At 39.4% G+C, this 22,249-nt stretch overlaps 1 protein-coding gene across 2 annotated transcripts in view; it reads left to right on the forward strand.

Moving 5' to 3' along the window:
- BTBD9 (BTB domain containing 9) overlaps positions 1–22,249 on the forward strand; it is a 418,266-nt gene that overhangs the window by 263,027 nt on the left and 132,990 nt on the right. For both annotated transcript variants that reach the window (XR_014297289.1, XM_082663104.1), the window contains exon 7: positions 6,262–6,371. Coding sequence is in view for 1 of the 2 variants with exons in the window: in XM_082663104.1 (XP_082519230.1) it covers positions 6,262–6,371 (110 nt within the window). In the remaining variant the exon portion in view is untranslated. The remainder of the gene's footprint in view (positions 1–6,261; positions 6,372–22,249) is intronic.

Raw genomic sequence — 22,249 nt, forward strand, 5'->3', positions numbered from 1 at the left:
TCTAAACTGCACTGTAAACTTCTCCAGATGAAGGTTTATGTCCTGTCTTTCTTGTCCATTCCTCACAGTGCTTAGCAGAATTTCTTGTACCTAGTAAATGTTTATTAAATCTTGATTAATAACACATTTACTCAGTATACCTACAAGGTTATTGAATGGTAAATGTGCAAGCAGAAAATAGAAATGAATTAAATAAATTTACAGGTTATATCATTTTCATATGATTTATATAAATAAATACTAATTAAGTTCTTTTGTGATATTAATTTCAAATATGTTTTCATAGATTGAAGGCATATTATTATGGTAGGTTTTCGGTTCTGCATATTCGGGGGTGGGGAAAAAAAGCCTATTGTTAAAAATGCACATTTCCCTCAAATAAAAAACAACACTTAAATATTTCTCTCTAATGTTGGAATGACTTTCTATTTTGGGTAGCACTGGGTTATGCTGTGTTAGTAATTATTTACCGATCTTATCCCTTCTGCATACTTGATTCTGTATAGCATCAATTTTCTCTGAAAAACAAGATGACTTCTTGTTTTGTTTGCCCTTCAGGTTGAATAGTGGAGTTGCTGGAACATGATAGCTCCCTCTGCAGGGGTAATGGTCAGACAGCATCAGGGCTGTTCTCTGAGACAGTAGACTCTGCTTAGGCTAACTCTGGCAGAGTGTTTAACCTTTCAATAATTCTTCCTCTCCCAAATAAGCAAATGCTGCTGGGACCCCTTGCTGAAATCAGTAGAAGAGAATCTATAGCTCCACAGATCAGCGGGAGGGAAGGTTTTCTAAGAGTAACAAATCTGTTCTGTCGCAACATGCTTTTTCTAGAAACTTTTTGTCATTCTGGCAGTAAACTGTTTTCCACTTGCTGCCTTAGCAACAAGACCTGAAGTCACTTCACCCTCTGGTCTGTGGTTTGATTCTAAGAGCATTAACTTGGTACCTAGAACTAAAAGAAAATATCATACTGGGGAAACCCACATACATTTCCAGCTTTTTTGGCTAGAGAATTATTTATGTACATTCTTCATATCTCCTTGAAAGGAAAGGTCAAATAGGAAATCGTGGAAATGGTGAATTCAAATCCCACATGGTCCTAAGTCCCTAGTAAATGCTGTAGCTTGTCAGGTGACTGCCTCTGGCCACAGCAAAGAACAGTTTTTCTCTGCAGAGTTCTCCATGGAGACCTCAGAGGAGGAGCCAAAATGTTAAGGATCCCTTCTTGTGCTGTTCAGGATCCCAGTCTTAGGCTAACCCTGGTTTTCTCAAGCATCTTTGTTTAACCCAAGAATGTGAAGTTCAATTTGAGAATAAAACTTTGTTTACCAAAGAATAAAATTCTGATGGATTTTTGGCTTTAGTTGATCCCTTGAGAGCTCATTTAAAATTTTTTTTGCTGAATTCAGTTTTATCTTGTAGTAGAACCTGCTCAGTACAGTGTTAGATGATCTTATAACTAGAGGCAAAGGTTAAGGATCAACTGTAATCACAAGTAGGCTAAAGACTAAAGAATACCAAGACTAGAGGGTTCCAAGGGGTTTAAAGTGAGGGTGTACAAGTTGCTGTTTTTCTATATTCAGTTTGTTAAAGATGTATTGTATGTGACTTAGAAATGAAATATGGTAGCGTCCTGACAAGAAATGATGGAAAGATAGGTTAAGAATAGGAATTTGTAGTACCTTCCCGGGACAGGCAGGGAATACAGTGAAATCTCCAAGGCAAAAATTTTCTAGTTCACAGTGTTATGATGTTTCTTTGTAAGAAGTGCTATTTTTCTTAAAACTCCTAACTTCCAGAGTTAGCACAAAAAAGAAACTCTTCTGTGGGCCTGGGTAGCTGGACCAAATATGGGCAAAAGATTCTTCCCTTGTTTCCTTATGCAGAGCTGAGTCAGGTCAAGAACACTTAAAATAGACTTTTCTAAAGACGAGGGGCTTAAAGCAGGAAATAACATAGAGCCAGGTAATCTGTGTTTGGAATGTAGCTTCTTTCTACATATGCTGTGGGGCCCTAAGGGTAAGGACTAGCCCCTGCCCGTGCTCTTGAAGTCCATCCTCGGGCCTGCCTCTTCCTGGATGCGGATGCACCACTTTAACAACCAGAGTTGGGAACGCTCTCCCAGACAACCAGCAGTCTCGAAGTCCAAAAGAAATGCCGCCTCCAGCGGCCTACTCTTTGCATTTCTATTTAATGATACTCTGTTCTGCCAAGCACTGCATTAGACACTTTAAATATTTATCTTGTTTAAATATCATGTAAGGCTTGTGTACTGACATTTTATAGAGAAGGAAATTGTGGTTCAGAAAGGTTTAAAACATTTTTTTCCCCGAAGTAACACAGCTAATTAAGTGATGGGGCTGGGCTACACACCTGGTCCGGTTAGACTCTAAAGCCAGTACTTCAAAACTCTATAGTGCCTTTCAATTTCAGAGTGCTATCCTTGGAAGGTTTAGGTTTCATTTTTTTTAAAGAAGAATCTCTTTTCACCCACAATATTATAGCTCCTAGAAACTGCTGCACTGAAACATCCTGTTCTGAACTGTGTTGAGGCCCCAGTCTTTGTCAGTGACTAGAAGACAGCTAACACAGGGAAGGGAGGAGAATATTGGAAACAGACTGTTACACCAGGGCTCATGTGAACAGCATTGATCCTCATCAGAAATGGCCAATCTGGGGCTTCCCTGGTGGTGCAGTGGTTAAGAATCCACCTGCCAATGCAGGGGACACGGGCTCGAGCCCTGGTCTGGGAAGATCTCACATGCTGCGGAGCAACTAAGCCCGTGGCCACAGCTACTGAGCCTGCGCTCTAGAGCCCGCGAACCACAACTACTGAAGCCCGTGCACCTAGAGCCCACGCACCGTAACAAGAGAAGCCACCGCAATGAGAAGTCTGCACACCTCAACGAAGAGTAGCCCCTGCTCACCGCAATTAGAGAAAGACCGCACTCAGCAACAATGACCCAACGCAGCCAAAAATAAATAAATAAATTAAATACATTTTTTTAAAAGACACTAAATTAAAAAAAAAAAAGGAAATGGCCAATCTGTTGCATATCTGCCTTTCTCAGCACTGTTTAAGTTTTAATTATCTTCCAACTGTCTGAGCTGCTGTTGAGGACCTCAGAGAGAACAAAGGATAGCTGTCATATTTTTCAGCAGCGCCCCTCTCTGCACACTGATGAAGTCACTAGCTGCCACTGTCCTTATTATCAGGTTAAATCAGAGTCTGAGTGTGCATTGGAGAGATGATGTTGAAAGAAAAAAAGCTTAAGTTTTACCTCTTATTCAGAATCTTTTGTGACAGAGAAATGTGGCATCTGCTTCTCCTGTTTAGGTGTTGTGACCCAGAAGCAAGTTTTGTTTTGTTTTTCAAAGAAAAAGAAGGAAAGAGAGAGAGGACTCCCTCCCATCACCAGCCCTTGGATTTTTCAGTAGCTTGGATAGTGATAACTTCTGCCTCCAGCATGTTCCCTTGTGAGCCCCATTAAGGAAATCTGCTTATGATCAAAGATGGTACCTTGATGGTGCTGCCTCCTTCTTCCTCTAGACGTTGCTCATGGATCAGGGCATGCCTTCCCCTGAGCTGGACAGGGCCCCTGTGTTCTTAATGGAGAACTCCAGGCTGCCCTACCCGTCACTGAAGTTGGGGGATTAGTTAACGCCTGTTTGCTATTTCTAGATCTAGATCTTCAGTAAAGGATAGAGTCCTATGCTAAACAATTCCTTGCTGGAGAAAAGGGGCATGGCTTCTTTCTTGTGACTTTGTTACCATTTTTTAATGTGTATTTGAGTAAGGACTTTATGCCATTTTTGTAAATTAGGCTATAATTTTATGTAGACTTAGAAAGTATTGTAGAACTAGAATAATTAAACTTGTTGTGAGCATTACATATAACAGGCTAATCAGGAAGTGTGATGTACAGTGGTGAATTGCTAATTTGACCTCAGGATTATGCAGCAGAGATAACATTATCTTCATTTATATAGAACTTTTTATCTGGAGGCATCTCTCAATGCTTTTGCAGTCATACATATTATCTTGTTAGTTATCACAAACACTATCATTAAGGCTGTAAAATGTATTCCAGTACAATTTTTTATTTTCAGTTTCTGTAACTGGGGGGCAAGGGAGGGGAAGGTTCTATATTTTCTCCCACTTCTGATATTTGCACTGATATTTGGGTAAAATTTGGGAAATGACTGTTGTCTAAACTAGGAGAGCCTGGTTCCATATAATGTTTTGAAAAGAAAGGCGGGGGTGGGGGGGGGGGTGGGACGGACATTACTGCATCCCCTTAGGTCAGCCTGAACTATTTAACTTTAAGAACTGCCAGTGGGGAAGGGCCCTATTAGTCCCCTCCTGGCTCCTCTGCCTTGCACAGTATTAGGAGAGCTATCTCTCCTTTGAGAGATTTGACCTAGGGAACAGGAAAATGATCTGATCAAATTCCACCAAACCACATTCCCTCCATTCCCTCCACGATTGCAGACAGCAGCACTCAGACTGTCACGACTATGTGCGGTTGAAAGTGCTATGCTTGTTGAGTTCCTGTGGGTATAAGGAAATGGGCAAAATTAGATTCAGGCCAAGGTGCCAGGCTTAACACACCCCTTCCGCTCCAGAAAGCCCAGAGAGATTGTTACTGCCTACAGTAAAGAACCACGCAGTCCCTTCTACCCAGATCATTTAGAACTTATTTTAAATGAACCCCACCCACCCACCCAAACCCAGTAAAATCAGCATCTTCTGTCTGCCTTGAGGGCTTGAAAGAACAGATCAGGGCCAACCTCCTGCTTACCCAGAGGGCTCTGGTGAGCACCGCAGTTTGCCCTGACTCTCCACACAGGAAGAGCGGTGTCTCCCTGCAGTGGATGTGGGAACACTGAGCAGCCAGTCCAGGAGAAAGCATTACTATCGGTTATGAAGATGAGCGATCAGCTCGTGTCAAGGAGCAGGTGGCTAAATGAGGTGCACAGGGAGTGCGGTGAGATTCAGGTTGGAAGAAACAGGAGGGAAAATAGCCCACGATACAAAACCCCCAAATATAGCCTCTTTTATGTGAATTTTTACAATTGGCATTTACATTATACAGTTAACTTGGAATAATGAGAAATGTAAGGAAATTACCGAATTAGTGAACAGCGATTAACTCAGACGTAAAATTGTATCATCTAAGTGGAAGGTTGTTTTACATAGCGGAGGGAAGATATTACTAAAACCTTGCCCAGTCTGTCATCACCTCATTGAAATCTGTTCGTTTAGTATGCCCCATCCTTCAGAGCACATAGTTCATAATTTGAGAGAGCGTTATCAGTTAATCTAGTTTTTTTTTTTTCTTATTCTTCTTTTGAATTCCAGTAAGACTGTGTGTGGCACATTACATTACCTCTGGAATTGTGTGACCCTCAGAAGAGTAAGTTTGTCTGTTCATTAACCTGTGAACTGTCAGATCCCTTTGAAGAGTGAAAGGAGCAAGTTGCTCCAAGGTTAATGCTTGTTGTCAGAGAGGGTGAACAGGCCGAGAGGCTCGAGACTTGCCCTGTGAAACTCTGCACTGTATGCAGATGCCAGGTCCGTGTGGCCAGGAGGGAGGCTGCAGAGCAGGCTGGGTCACCTCTGCTGATCACTTCCTCTGGTCAGGAGAAGGCTTCCTAGCAGTCAAGTGGGGGGCTGGCGTAAGTATATTGGGTTAACTTCCTAACAAGGATTCAGGAGCAATATTAAAATATAAGAAGCTGTGAGTGGTTTTCAGTAGTTTCCGTGGATTTTTACTTTCAACAAGAAAGCAGTATTGATTTCATGCATTTCATCCAGTGGATGAAAGCTTTCATTGAGTTGGAAAGCATTTGACTTTGTGTGTGTTTGTGCACCTGTGCACAGGCACATTCCTAACCACAAAGCAAGGATAGAAGCTGTTTGTTATTCTCCAGTGTAAATGTCTCATGGATATACAGTTGTACTGACATTCAGGGGTTGAGCTGAACAGTCCCTGGTTTGATTTTCTAGGTAAACCAAATCTAAGTTCTACTTCATTCTCTGGAAAGTGGTACCTCCTTAATTTTGCTGTAATTCTTCCAGGCTCAGTTGGAGCTAGCCCTAAGGAGCAGGTACAGGGTCTGAAGCCAATTCAGAGTCTCCTTTAGTCCATGCTCTGGTACACTGTATGTTTACATAGTGTATCTTATTCTGTTATCTTTGGATTCGTTATGATGGAAGCTCATTTTCTTCAACAGATTTTCTTTTCTTTTTACCCCCAGGTATATTCGAATAGTTGGGACTCACAACACAGTGAATAAGATTTTTCACATTGTGGCTTTTGAATGTATGTTTACAAACAAAACCTTCACTCTGGAGAAGGGGCTATTAGGTAAGTGTTACAATTAAATTTCTGTGTATACACTTAGATATTTTATCTTCAAATATTTTGTTATTCCATTAACTCATCTTAATTCACCTCTTAATCAGCTTTGACTAAGAACTCTGGTTGATTTGAATGCCTTATGGCTGAGTGACATAGAGAGGGCTTATATTTTTAGTAGTCAAAATAATAATTCCAGTAAACTTAAAAGAATGTAAATATTGTACTAGTAGTTAAGAATTGACAATGTTCTAGTGATTCATTCAAACTTGCTATGTGGGGAATGCTTATGATAGGCAAAGCCTCTCAGACCAAAAGCTTTTCTATATTTAATGGTAGGTGGGATCAGGGAGGAAGTTGCTCTATTATTGATCCAATGCTCCTACCTTCCAAGGCTATGCAGGTATTTTGGCCTCTGATTTGATATGAATGGTGTGCTCAGCTGTGAGAATATCTTCTTTTCATGGACACAGCAGTCCATATTTGCCCTACTTTGCCAAATTCACCTCAAGAAAATGCCTGCATATAAATTTAAATAAGACCAGAGTAACTAAATTATTGTAATGAAAATTAAGTTATCTTGTGGGAAATATGGCCTGGCTGATCTTTCGAAAGGGCATTTTAAATTTTGTTTAGTTGTCTATTTGGTTGTTTTCTGTTATGTTTTGTTTTTGCTTTTGTTTTAGGTAATATTTAGTCTGGTCTGTGTATAGTCTGTCCCAGGTCTTAACATTCCAGATACCATGAGGGGCTTTTCCTGTCTAGACCTCTCTTATCCATGCCCACAGGTTTTTGCTCATTTCCTATCAAGATCATAGTTTAACTAATTAGATCCTTGAATCTGTGCCTTTACTGCCACTTTCTTTGAAAAGGGACTCTATGTTCAAGTGGAGGGATAAGATGCCAGTGCCTTGGTATACCTAAAGTACTTTACCTTTACAAAGGGACTAATTTCTCCTCTCCTCTCCAAGTCCTGTTCTTGCTGGGACACAGAACATATTGACTGTGTCCTAAAAACATGGTGAAAACTAGAATGGGCAATATGAGAGTAACTTGCAAATGTCTACTAATTCTTTGAATGGTCAAAAGTCTAAATTTTCGTAATGCCGTGTGTTTCCTAAATGTAATCCTTTACTTTAGGGAAATTGGGAAGAGTAATATTAAGAAAGTAGCAGGAGTAGAAATTGTCCCAATGTATAGAGAACTTTCAGAGCTCAACTAAAATAAATAATTTGGTTTTAATTTTGCTATGGATGTAAATTTTAGTATTAAATATAAATGTTGATAATCTTTGTGACTTTTAAGTCATTTGAAAGTTAGTGCTGGAGCATTACCTGATATTATCAAGGCTTTTGACTCCGTGGAGGGTCATAGAATGGTGACGATGGGGTGTTTGGGGGAAGCCACTCCTTTTCATCTGCTGCCCAAGTTGTTTTATAGACTAAGCTTCACTGTGTATGTGATTGTGTAGTTAGGGGCATCCTTACTGAGAAGGATCTTATTAGAAACCAAACCACCTGCAGTCACAGGATGTGTAGAGCATTTGGCTACTGGCTTCAACCCAGTGCACTGCATTTTGAGCATGCTGTATAGAAGGCACCTCCCCCTTCTTACTGGAGAAGAACAGGTTTGTGGACACTGTAATTATCAAAGAAACAGCTCTATCTGGCATGAAAGGCCATTGCAGGAATGAAGCTTGGGATCAGTTGTAGTGAAGGATGCTGTTTTTGGTCTGTATGTTTTGTCTATGAGTTAGTCAGCATTATCAGAAGCCATAATAGTCTCAGACATATCAGGGGATGAAAGAAGATTGCAGAGATGCAAGAAGTGTTTTTGGCGTCTGGTCAAATACTTTTCTTCAAGTTCTCTTCGATGATGCTCACAAGTTTGACCGCAAAGAGCACTGCAGTCATTTGTCTGTCATCATCCCTCCACCAAATAGGAGCACATAGGCAGATATGTGTGTGTACCTGTCAGCAGATGGCCTGCAGCGGGATCCCCTTTGGCTTTTATTTTACTATCTTACAGCGCAAAGTTGCCCCCATGCTGGGCAGTCAGGGACATGGTTTGAGTTGTGAAGGAGTGTAGGGAGATTTCATTATTCTTTGTCTGACATGACAGCTCTGCTGAATTTACAGGGGTGTTTGAAGTAGTAATGGCCAGCTTTCCATGTTGATGATCTCAGGTGCATTTTAACTGCACACAGGCCTCAGCCAGCCACTCTACAGGGACCTCCAAGAAAGGAGTGGTCCTCTAGTGGGGCCACAGTGTGCGTCAGAATCACCTGGAGTTATTTTTAAATTGTAGCTGCCTCCTGCTGCCTCTTTCCTCTGAAATATGCGTCCTCCCTTGAGAACCACTAATACGAACTTCAGGTTTTCACGGGGGAAAAAAGTAAAGCTAAAATAATGTCATCATGAATAACTAGTAGGGTATCAAGCTCTACTCTTACATTTCAAGATTCAGAATTTCTTTCTTTCATAGTTCCTTGGTCTTTGTTTCATAGTTCAGGCTACTCTCATTAGAGTAGTACTCTCCTAATAGGCCTTAAAATTACTTTAAAAATATCTGTGTTGTTTTTTAAAATCAGATTTTAATGTTATTACTTAAAACGTATAATGATGTCAGGGAAAACATAAATAAAAATAACCACACTAGCCTCATAAGATTTTAGTCTTCTTTTTCCACGAAAGGGTTTCTTTCACATTTTTGTTGACAACATGTCATTCTTCATGCTGCTTCACTTGCACAGACTCCTGGGGAAGCTTTGAAACCATGTGGGTTCATACATCCATGGGAATGGGGCCCTCCTCAACCACACTGACCAGATCTGGGCGTCAGACTCTACCCACAGCACTTCTCCCACCTTATCTGCTGCTGCCACCACAGCCCTTTCTCATTTGGTGGCTGCTTCTGGTTGGTGCTGGGATGTATTCTTGCCTGGGAGAGTCTTGCCTCTTTGTTAGGAGGCATTTGTAGGAAACTCTAACCTGTCTTACTGCTGATGCATAGAAGGAATGTTAGAAGAGATATGACTGCTATTTAAACATTAAACCTCTCAAAAAATGTATTTGCTTTGCCGTGGCACTCCACTTTGTGATATGTGTGTAGCATTTGCCAAATCCCTCCCCTTTTTTCATAATAATTGCCAAAACTACCTTTTCATTTAATCTTGTATTTAAGTTCACTTCTTTGAATACCCTATCAGTTATTCAAGTAGAGAGAATAATATCCACCACCCAGCTTAAAGAATTATCAACTCATAGACAACCTGGTTTTATCTGTATACTACCTACTTCCTCCCCACCAGATTATTTTGAAGCCAATTCCAGACACTTTATCATCTTATCCATAAATATTCCAATATATATCTCTATTACGTAAAGCCTCCTTTTTGTAGCCATAATCACAAGATCATTATCATACCCCAAAATTGAACCGTTATTCATTATGAGTATTAACTCAGTGTTCAAATGTTCCTAATCAAATCAAAGTCTGGAGTGAGTTTATGTGTTTTCATAGGTTGTTTAAATCAGAATTCAAATAAGGTCCACACTATCAACAAGTAGCTGTTATGACTCTTAAATCTCTTTAAATCTGTAGGTTCCCTTACATATGTCTGTCTCTGTCTTTCTTTGTTTTTTCCCCTCTCTCTAATTATAATTTATTTGTTGAAGAAACTAACTTTTTGTCCTGCAGAGTTTCTAACAGCCTAGATTTTGGTGATTAGATCCCCATGGTAACATTTAATGTGTTCCTCTGTTGTATTTCTTGTATTTAGTAGTTAGATAGAGGCTTAATCTGATTCAGGATATTTTTGGTTTTGTTTTTTGTTTATTTTTTGTAAAATGCTCTATAGATGGTGGTATATGTCTATCAAGAAGCACAGAAAATCTTTGATTGCCTCTCGCTTTTGGATAGTCCCGTCCATTCATGATTATTTCCTAAATTCATTCTTTCATAATTTGGAATTGCAAAATGGTTATATTCTAATCCTGTCATTTCTTCTTTGTTTAGTAACTAGAAAGAGAAAAACTTTCCTGAACACTCATTTGGTAATCCTAAAATGCAGTTTGTCCAGGAAAAGTAGGATAAATGTTATATTCTTTCTTCTTATTTACCACTTTTCAAATTAAAGAGGTGGTTACCTAGCATCCTCCAAAGGTGACCAGTGAAGTGTGATTGTGGGGGGTTTTTAGGGGGAGGAGGGTGGAAGGGGGAGTACATATTATTTTGAATTTATGGGATTAAACAAATTGGACATCTTTTAATCACTTACGGTTATTTTTATTGATATTCAGATTGTCCCCATCTTTAGCTTCTTCATATTGGCTCTTGAGTCTTTCTGACATAATCTCAGTAGTCCTCAGTAATTCCTTGATTTCTGGCGTGACACAATGTACCAGGTTCATCTTGTACATTTATTGTCCCTCATCTGGAATCAGCCATTTCTGCAAGAAGCCCTGGTTCCCTCAAGTGGGAAATGACATGTGGAAACCTCAGCCTAAGCACTTCCTATTGGGTTGGTCACTATTGCTAGGCCTTTTCAGTGGACAGAAGTAGGAGATACATGCACATATATTTATTTATTTGTATATCATATATTCAACAGGTAAAATATATCACTAGTGCCTGCCGACACTTCTAATTAAAATTCAGTACACAAAGTTTTTGTTTAACCTTTTGATCTTCCATCTCCTTTTTTCCATACTGAAAATCTTGGTTACTACTGATGAAGCACAATTAATTTGCTTTGTCTTCAGTACATGCAAAATAGTCTCAGAATTACATTACTAGTAGTACCTTAAGCCATATGATTACTGAAAATAGTTTAAGATTTTTGCAGTTACCTTTAGGGCCCTCAAGGTATATCCCACTAGAGATGTACAGTAAAATTACTATGTTTAAAAGTCACTTAAAATAATTCTCTGGGTGGTCATGCCACTATTTCAGCATACAGATAGATTCATTTGTTCCATTTTGCTTTCAGTATTTAGTGATTGCCTTTAAATTTTTTTGTTTTATAACTATGTAAAATATACACATAATTCCAAAATCAAATATACAAAGCTCTTGTATTTAGAGAAATCCAGTTTCTATTCCTGTCCCCTCTACTCATGTAGGTAATCTCTTTTTCCCCTTTAGTTTCTGGGGTTATCCGTTTAAAAAAAAAAAAAAAGGAAAATAAGTAAATATATGTAATTAATATTTTGTATCCTCCCCAGCATTCTTAAATAATTAGTAGCATACTATATGCTATACATTCTTTCTTTCTTTACCTTGCTTTTTTGTACTTAACACTTATCCTAGAGCTAACTATGTAGAAAGATATTCTTTATTCCTTTTGAATAACTGTGTGGTACTCATTAGTGTAGATGTACTGTAGTTTATTAAACCAGTCCTTTATTGATGAACATTTGGGTTGTTTTCAGTCTTCTGCTACTACAAATTGTGCTGTTGCCTTTGGGATAGATTCCTAGAAGAGGGCTTACTTGATCAAAGGGTAAATGCATGTATAACTTCGTTAGATATTGCCAAATTCACCTCCATAGGGTTTATCACATTTTAAAACTCTCATTGGCAATATATGATAATGATTGTTTCCCCCACAACCTTGCCAATGGAGCATATTGTCAAACTGCTGGATTTTTGCCAGTTTGATAGGTGAGAAATTGTATCCCAGTATAGTTTTAACTGCATTTCTCTTATGAGAGAAATTGAGCATCTTTTCATATTTTTAGGGCCATTTGCATTTCTTTTTTCCTTTTTAAATAGCTCTTCTCTTCTTATGAGTCTTGTAGATGAATAGAGAACATGCTTTTAGTAAGACTTGGGGGAGCAGTAAGTACTTAACGCTGGTACTAGAGTGGGGTATTTAGCATTACATGAGCCTGGTTTCCCTTCTTGAGGTCTCCTGGTTCTTCTGGAAGACATAAGCTCTCATAAGTCGCTTTCCATCCTTATCCTTGGCTCTACCTCTGCTTAAGAGATAGTAACTAGAGCATGGAGCTGTAGGCTCAAAATTCAAGGTTTTTTTAATCCTCTCAGAGAGTAAGAAAAAACTTCCGTTACCAGCTTTAGGCCATTAAGTATTACCTCTGTGTCTACCAGCATGGATCCAGGAAGACCGGTGGCTTTTTTTATTCTACTTCCTTGTTAGTAATTGAGGTAGGGCCACCAAACTAAGCAGCACAAGCACAGGAACTCTTTGTTGCTGAAGCTCTGGGAACGCTCACTACTGCTGCCACCAGGAACTCTGCTGTCTGAACAGGAACGTTGGAGTCCGTATTCATCTGCCACTGTGCTACCTGCAATACCATCAGAAGCATCCTCCTCTCCTTCATTCTCACCAGTTTCTTCTATTGGTAGAACTTCACCAAAAACAAAGCTGGAGGGAAAAAAACCCACACCAAGCTGGCAAGCTTGGGAAATGTAGTTTATGGAGCTTTAGCCTCTGACATACGTTGTAAAGCAAGGGAGTGAATGGAGCTGAAAGCAGATAGACAGATGATGAGTGCAAAGGCAGAAAGTGTAAAAAGGGCTCCAGTCATCAGGGGACTTACCATCTGATTCAAAGCAGCTGGATAAGACCATTGGCAAGGCATAGAAATATGTGGAGTGGAGAACAACAGACAGAGGCACAAGCAGAGTGTGGAGAAAGGTTAAATGTTTAGTTGGGCTGTGAAGGAACCCAGCATATTTTCTTGCCTTGTAAAGTAAGGTTTTATGAAGAATGGTATTTTGAGCTGGGCCTGGAAGAATTTAGTAAACAATACAGAGCAATACAAATGTGCTAATTTACATAGTAACAAAAATGGCTGATACTTGTTCCCAGCTGGAGGCAGGAAATAGAAAATAGGTGGCCTGTAACTGCTACTGTCATCTAAAAGTATTTTGAAGTAGCATCTTTAGAATTCTGTAAAGTCCTGGGAAGGGAAACAGAGTTGGAAATCTGCTGTGAAGGGCTTTTGGCATCCACTGAACCAGGCATATGACTTCTGTGCTTAAAAAAATGTGTCCTCTGGAGCAGAAACAGAGATTTGGGAGTGAGGGAGTTCATCAGGGGGTGGAGGCGTTAGAATGTGGCAAAGAAGCAAACTTGTTGGAGTAACAGAGGGGCCCTAAAGACCTTAATTCAGAGAGTTTTCTAAAAATAGCACTATTGAGTCTGGACTAGTCTAGACCAAGAGAATTTCTTTTCCCAGCCTGTTTCTATAACCAGATATTAAGGCTGGTTCTAATTGTCAGTGAAGCTTAACTTCTTTATCTACTGTAAATTACTTGGCATTAAACAGACATTTATTAAGAGGCTGCCAACCAAGTGTATCTTAGGCACTGGGGATAGAAAGATACACAGGTGCAGTTTCTGCCTCGGAGGATCGTATGAGCTAATGAAGGAGAAAGACACTTAAATAGAAGGTGACAACACAGTAAAATAAGTCATTCTCTTGGGAGAATTCAGCAGATGCTGTAGGAACACCGGAACAGGAGCACCTAAGCTGAGTTGGGGGATGGTGTCACAGAAGACCTCCCCATAGAGGTGATGAAGCTCCTGAAGTCTTTTCAAGGAAGAAGACGGAGAGTCAGGGGAGAATCACATAAAATGGTCAGTGTGTGCAAAGTGTGTTAGTGTGTTATTTATCTCTGACCAATTTCAAAGCCAATGCCCCTTCCAGTGGACCACCCTGCATTTGGTGGAGGGGGCAGTGGAGTAAGAGTTAGAGTTATTTGTAGTCTCTCACCCTTTCCCTGGAGAAGATTAAGCATCATTTTCTCACAAGGTCTTAGAGTTTTAGAAAAATTCAAATAAAATAAATACCCCACAATAATGCATAAAGAACATAATACAGTTTGTTTGCTTCCCACCTTGGGGAGCCCCTATTTTCAAACAAGAATGGGCTACAGTTTTTATGTGTGGGAGACAGCAGGCGGATGATTAGAAAGTGACCTTCTCACAGTCACTTAGGATTCTTAATTTAGTATGTGGTCCTTTGTGTATATTTAAATTTCATTCTCTTTTTATACCTGTTCTTTTGTTGTTTTTGTTTGTTTGTTTGTTTGAGAATAAAGACTGCCTGAAAAGTTTTTATGGCTCTTATCTTACAGAACTTATGTGTACATTTTACAGGATTGAATTTTTTGGATCCTACTTGTATATCCCCTTGTTATAGCAGGAATATAGTAGGGTGTGTACGTGTGTCCAGGGTAATGTAAATGTGCACAACTTTTTAAAAAAATTATTTATTTATTTATTTTTGGTTGTGTTGGGTCTTCATTGCTGCACGCGGGCTTTCTCTAGTTGCGTCAAGCGGGGGGCTACTCTTTGTTGTGGTGCGCAGGCTTCTCATTGCAGTGGCTTCTCTTGTTGTGGAGCACGGGCTGTAGGCATGTGGGCTTCAGTAATTGTGGCATGCGGGCTCAGTAGTTGTGGCTCGCGGGCTCTAGAGCGCAGGCTCAGTAGTTGTGGTGCACGGGCTTAGTTGCTCTGCAGTATGTGGGATCTTCCCGGACCAAGATGGAACTCGTGCCCCCTGCATTGGCAGGCGGATTCTTAACCACTGTGCCACCAGAGAAGTCCCACAACTTGTTTTTAAATGGGACATCATGGAGCATGTATTCAACATGACGCAACAATATCACTTTCTCACAAACCATGGTTCTGCCTCAGACTGGCATTATGAATAGCCAGGTTGTAATCAGTGAGACGTTTCTCTGGCACTGACTGTGAAAGATATTCCGGTGGCCAAGGGGACGTAAAATCTAATTTTGTTGGCCTAGTCACTAGTTCAGTACCCCAATCCTCCAATCCAAAACCAGGTAGGTAATTTTTAATTTCATATTTTAAGTAGGTAATACAAATGTTTATTCTTATTCCCCCCTTTTATTATTAAACACATATTCAGATATACCTTTTTTTAATTAACAATTTTTTTTAGATCTTTCAATGCATAAAGAGCTTTCTCTTGATTCTTTTTTTTTTTTTACATTTGTGCAATATTCCATTGACTAGAAGTGCTATAATCTATTTAACCAGTCTCCTTTGATAGACATGTAGGTGTTTCCAGTCTTTAATTATCAATAACAATTCCATAATGACCATTTTATAAATAGTGAGGTTGAATCAGAGGTGGTTCCAATAAAGCCTAAAACAAACAAAAAAACCCATTATTACTCCCAGGGCCAGCTATATAATTAGCAGGGCACCGTGCAGGATGAAAATGTGGAGCCCCTTGCTCCAAGGGTAAGAAACAAGTGCATTAAAAGTATTTTAACAAAAAAAAAAGTTTTTTCCTTTCTTTTTCAGTCTTTCAACCTCGTCTGTTGTTTTTATTTGCTATTTAATGTTCTAGGTAGAGAAAAATTAAACTTTTAAATTGTAAGCATGTATTTTATTGTTTGTCTTTTTATTGTGCAATGGTGGTTTTAAATGTAAATATAAGAGCATTATCTTCTATGCAGAATCGCCAAAATTACACAATTCACATTTGCTGTTTGCTAGCCCATATATGTATATGTATTAATTTTTACTAGAACAGTGGAAATTCTGCACAAAACTATATTGTTTTTATTTCACTTCCTAATTCACACGCATTCTACCAAAACCCTCTACCTTTGACTTACTCAGTAAGCTTCCTTAACAAGGAAGGACTGAAACTAACACAATATTGTAAACCAACTGTACTTCAATAAAAAAAATAAAATGAAGGACTGAAGGGAAAAGGAACTACGAGTTGCCCTATCTTTTCAGCATAAGCATTTGGCTAACATAGGGAAATAACGAGAGTGAAAAAGGATATGATAGAATTCCTTGGTTGGTAGTGCTTCTTAGAACGTTGCTGACTTTTTTCTACCTTTGAGGTAGGTTCTGATTCGACGGGAAAGTGGCCTCTCCCAGCCGTCAGCAGCCCAGTTTACTCAAGCATAGTCACGGCCCATTGACCTTGGCTTTGCTTTGAGTCTCACTTGGCTTTGCTTTGATTTCTCACTCAACCTGTGAGTCCACTGGAATTCTGTGCTTCTGGGGCATGGTGAACACTATACACAAATTGGGGCTGTGGAGAAATGTGGACACATGTATGTCACATATCTCCTCTGTTCACGGGCTTGCTCCATTGTCCCATGAGACTTCATTTTAAAAACATAAGTTCAAAGATAAGATTATTAAGAATTTAAAGACAGGGACAGTGGAGCATTAAACTAAGTGTGGGTCCCTTCTGAGTGCAGGACCTGTCTGAAAGAACAGGTTGCGTGCCCATGAAGCTGGCCCTCATTACCGTTTCTATTTAACATTGCGCTGGAAGTTTGGGGTGGTGGGGAGAGGGAATGGGGGAGGAGGTGAAGAACAAGAAACATGTGTGATAAATACTGGGGGAAAGGGACCAAATGTCTTTATTTGCAGATGTGATATAATATACCCAAGGAAATGAACTGAAAAATAACTAAAACTAATGAGAACTCTAAGGAATGTAGTCAGATACAATTGTATATGCAAAAATCAAGTTTTCTCAAATACCCCCAATAACCAAGGGAAAATTCCATTCATAATAGCAATACAAACTATATAACACCCAGTAACAGTTCATGAGCGATACTTTTCCTTTATGCCTAGTCCATGCCGAACCGTGTTAACAAGTATCACCCATCCCTGAACCACCTTATGCCATTAGAGATGGGCTTAGGGTCAGGAATAAAGGTGGGAGGCAGAAGGACGATGTGAGCTTATAAATAGTATGGATGTGAGGTGAGCATGCCGGGGAGATCTGCTAGAAGTTTTAAGCTTTTTTTACCCACAAACAACAAATACCTACCTAGGAATAAAGCTAAGAAGTCCATAGGTTCTCTTGTAAAGAAACTATAAATCTTTAAGAAACAGTGAATAATGGAAGGACATATTCTTGGATGGGAAACTTTAATATAGTACACACTTTGGTTCGTCCCATCTTCATCTACTAATTTAATGCAGGACTACTCAGAATCCCAATTGTGCTTTAAAAAAAAACAACAACTAAGTTCTTTAAAAATTTTTCCAAGAGAATAAATAAATGGAAACCTCTTCCCCACCAAAAAATGAAGGAAAAAAAAAATGAAATGAGAAGTCTAGTACCACCAGGTATTAAAATTCATACTACGGGCTTCCCTGGTGGCGCAGTGGTTGGGAGTCCGCCTGCCGATGCAGGGAATGCGGGTTCGTGCCCCGGTCCGGGAGGATCCCGCGTGCCGCAGAGTGGGTGGGCCCGTGAGCCATGGCCGCTGAGCCTGCGCGTCCGGAGCCTGTGCTCCGCAACTGGAGAGGCCGCAACAGTGAGGGGCCCGCGTACCGCAAAAAAAAAAAAATAATAAAATTCATACTACATACTAAAGTAGTATGGCATTAATGCAAAAATAAACTGGTAGATACATTAAGCAGTCATCCAAACTCTGAATTTTATCTCAGTATATGTAAGAATATAGTGCAAGATTAAAGATGACGTTTCACATGCATGGAGAACAGAAAGGTAATATAGCAAATGGTGCTGAGACACTTGACTATTGAAAACACATGAGATTTTCTTCATACTATATACTAAAATAATTTCCTGTTAGATTTCACATTACTCCAAAAGAACTGTAGAGAACTATTAATAGCTATTTATCTAATCTCAAGGTGAGATTTACTTCTTCAGCATAAAAGCAAAGGCGGAAACCATAAACAGGATTCAGAGGTGTTTGACAAACTGGGAAAAAAATAATTGCAACATATAGGACAATGAGTAATTGTCTTCAGTATATATGAAGTACTTTCCAAATAAGTAAGAAAAAAAATGTGAATCCCCAATAGGAAATGTGTACAAACAGCAGTTTATTTAAAAAGAAAGAAAAACACAAAAATCTAAAAAAAAAAAAAGGCTCTGAAGAAACTAGGGGCAGGACAGGAATAAAGATGCAGACCGCAGACATAGAAAATGGACTTGAGGACACAGGGAGGGGGAAGGGTAAGCTGGGACGAAGTGAGAGAGTGGCATGGATATATATACACTACCAAATGTAAAATAGCTAATGGGAAGCAGCCGCATAGCACAGGGAGATCAGCTCAGTGCTTTGTGTCCACCTAGAGGTGTGGGATAGGGAGGGTGGGAGGGAGAAGCAGGAGGGAGGAGATATGGGGATATATGTATATGTATAGCTGATTCACTTTTTGTACAGCAGAAACTAACATACCATTGTAAAGCAATTATACTCCAATAAAGATGTTAAAAAAAAAGGTTAAAAAGAAAGAAAAACACAGTAGTCCATAAACTTGAAAGAGTTTGACCTCACTAATAAAAAAATGCAAATTAAAACAAGATACCAGGTCTTCCCTGATTGTGCAGTGTTTAAGAATCCGCCTGCCAATGCAGGGGACCCGGGTTCGAGCCCTGGTCCGGGAGGATCCCACATGCCGCGGAGCAACTAAGCCCATGTGCCACAACTACTGAGCCTGTGCTCTAGAGCTCGCGTGCCACAACTACTGAGCCCGCATGCCTCAACTACTGAATCCCGTGTGCCTAGAGCCCATGCTCTGCAACAAGAGAAGCCGCGCACCACAACAAAGAGCAGCCCCCACTCGACGCAACCAGAGAAAGCCTGCACACGGCAACAAAGACCCAACACAGCCAAAAATAAAAATAAAAAATAAATTTATATAAAAAAAGATACCATTTTTTGGCCTGTTTTATTGGCAAACATTTTAATTAAAATTTTTTTATTTACATGAGTAGTACAGCAATCAGTCCTCAGCAAAACCCAAACAATACAGAAGTACATGCACTAAAATAAAATATTTCTGTGTTTTAACTTGCATTAGCCTAGTTATTACTAAACTTGAGTATCTTTTTATGTTTCTTGGCCATTTCCTTTTTTATTTAGTGAATTACAGTACATCTTCATATTCTTTGACAACGTTTTTATTGCTTGAGTTTTTTATTATTAATTTGTAGATTATGGATATTCATTCTTTGTCTTTTATATATGTTGCACATATTTTCTCCCAGACTGTTAGTTACTTTTAAACTTTGTTTATGGTGTCTTTGTTGTACAAAATTTTTTATTTTGATCCGGTCTTATCTGTCAGTCATTTCTTGTCTTTCTTCTGAATTTTGTGACTTGCTTAGAAACTCCCTCCCCAGCCCAAATTATAAAAATATGCTCCTCTGTAGTAGTTGTCAGTGGTTGGTTGTTGTTTTTTTATTGTTGTATGTATGTTTTTAGCATTTAATTCTTTAATCCATTTAATATTTATTATGTGTATGGTCTGAGGTAGGGGTTTACCCTTATTTCTAAAATATGTAAGCAGTTGTTTTGAAATCTTCTATTATTCCTTCCTTTCCCTCATTGATTTAAAATAGCATATATCATGGATCTGTATATCCTAGATTTTGTGTCACATCATTTAAAATGACTACATCTTAATAATCTATTTTACTGTCTACTACTGCAAATCCACACTCATAGCTATTCTTTTTCTAAATTTTCTAGGCTATTCTTTCAAATTTTCTTTTCCAGTGAACTTGAAAATCAGCTTGTCAAGTTTCATTTTAAAATCCTGTTGGCAAAGATGCTTTAAATGAAAATACTCAGTGTGGGTGAGGCTGTCATGAAATGGGTAGTGTCATATACTGCTGAAATATGTTGTGTCATGTAAGTTTTCTAGAAGGCAATTTGGCAATATATATTGTGTCTTAAAAATACCCCTTGATATACTACTTCTACCTTTAGTAGTTTACCTTAAAGAAATCTTCAGGAAGGACATTTTTTTTACATTAATGTTCAGCACGGTGTTATTTATTTATTTTTGCGGTACGCGGGCCTCTCACTGCTGTGTCCTCTCCCGTTGCGGAGCACAGGCTCCGGACGCGCAGGCTCAGTGGCCATGGCTCACGGGCCCAGCCGCGGTCCCGGACCGGGGCACGAACCCGTGTCCCTTGCATCGGCAGGCGGACTCTCAACCCCTGCCACCACCAGGGAAGCCCTGTTATTTATGATAAGCAAAAAGTTGGAAGGACTACAAATGTCCAACAATAGGGGCATAATGAAATAAATTCTGGCACATTAGCGTATCAAAATTTCTGTATAGCCATTCATAACATAGGGAAATGGCCATAATATAATGTAAAATAAAAGTAGGGGGCTTCCCTGGTGGCGCAGAGGTTGGGAGTCCGCCTGCCGATGCAGGGGACGCGGGTTCGTGCCCCGGTCCGGGAGGATCCCACATGCCGCGGAGCGGCTGGGCCCATGAGCCATGGCCGCTGGGCCTGCACGTCCAGAGCCTGTGCTCCGCAACGGGAGAGGCCACGACAGTGAGAGGCCCGCGTACCGCAAAAAAAAAAAAAAAAAAAAGTAGGATACCATCTTTATAGCCAGATCAATGCCAGTATTTTAAAGATAATATATGTATTTTTAGATGTACATATATTAATTTGTTATGGCTGCCATAAAAAAATACTATATACTGGGTGACTTAAACAACAGAAATTTATTTTGTCACAGCTGTAGAGCTTGGAAATCTAAGATCAAGATGTCAGCAGGTTTGGTTTCTCCTGAGACCTCTCTCTTTGGCTTGTAGGTGGCCGTCTTCTCACTGTGTCCTCACATGGCTTTTTCTGCATGCACTCCCATCTCTGATGTCTCCTCTTCTTGTACCCATCTTATTGGATTAGGGCCCCATCCTTATGACCTCTTTTAATCCTAATTACCTCTTTACAGGTCCTACCTCCAAATACAGTCACATTCCAAGGTACTGGGGGTTAACATTTCAAAATATGAATTTGGGAGGGACACAATTCAGTCCATAACAGTGCATTAAAAAAAGGACATAAGGAAGACTATCAAAACGTTAATAGAGGTTTTCTGGATGGTGGGATTCCAGGTAACTTTTGTGTTTTTTAATTATATTTTTATGCACTTATATATTTTCATCAGTGAATATGTGTTACTTTTGTAATCAGAAGAAAATTAGTGTTTCTTTTTCAAATAAAGCTATTTCCACATTACCTATGAGGAGACAAGGCAGAGTGGGTAGGACCAACACCTGAGTCCTCCATGCACCTTAGTATCCCACTTGCTCCCAAGTATAGCCACTAAATTAAGCAAAGTCCTCTTCCTGGGCTAGGTAGGGAATATCGTGATTCACCTAATGATTCTATTGAGTAAACAAAGAGTCCTTGAGAATCTAGATAAAAGATGCCAAACCAAAAAGAGTGTAATACATATACTGTATGATTCCATTTATAAATAATTCTATATCTTGAAAACTAGTGTATAGTGACAGAAAACAGATCCACAGTTTTCTGAGGCTGGGGAGGAATTACAAAGGAGCATGAGGAAACTTCTGAGGATGGTGGGAAGGTTTGTTATCTTGATTGTGCTAATAGTTTCATGGGTGTGTACAAATGTCTAACTCATCAAATTGTACATTTCAGATATGTGCAGTTTATTGTGTGTCAATTATATCACAAGAAGGATGTTTAAAAATGGGAAGAAGGAAGTGGAAGGAAAGATTTCAATAGCCATTTGGGCACTATGGTATTATTTATTTATTAAAATAGTGATGTGAGGGCTATGGTTTTGTGAATCAAATTAAATCTTTGGAATTTGGAGGCTGTTGGAGCAGACTGCTGCATAAAATGTTTTGGGAGGGGGCCTTTAAACCCAATGGCGTTCTCCTGCCCCATAATTCAGTGTAACACCGACTAGGCATGTCACTGATTTGAGTAAAATTAAGTGATTGTATGATGTTGGGTGCCTGGTAGGTGAGCCAGTCTGGCACAAAGTGATCGTTTTGAATTTATTGGCTTGTTAATATTGTGAAGATGGGTATGTTTCTTTTATAGCTGCATTCGATACTTATCTTTTTAAAGACAGGAATCTGT

This window comes from Grampus griseus, assembly GCF_964374135.1.
Source record: "Grampus griseus genome assembly, chromosome: 10".
Lineage (NCBI taxonomy): Eukaryota > Metazoa > Chordata > Mammalia > Artiodactyla > Delphinidae > Grampus > Grampus griseus.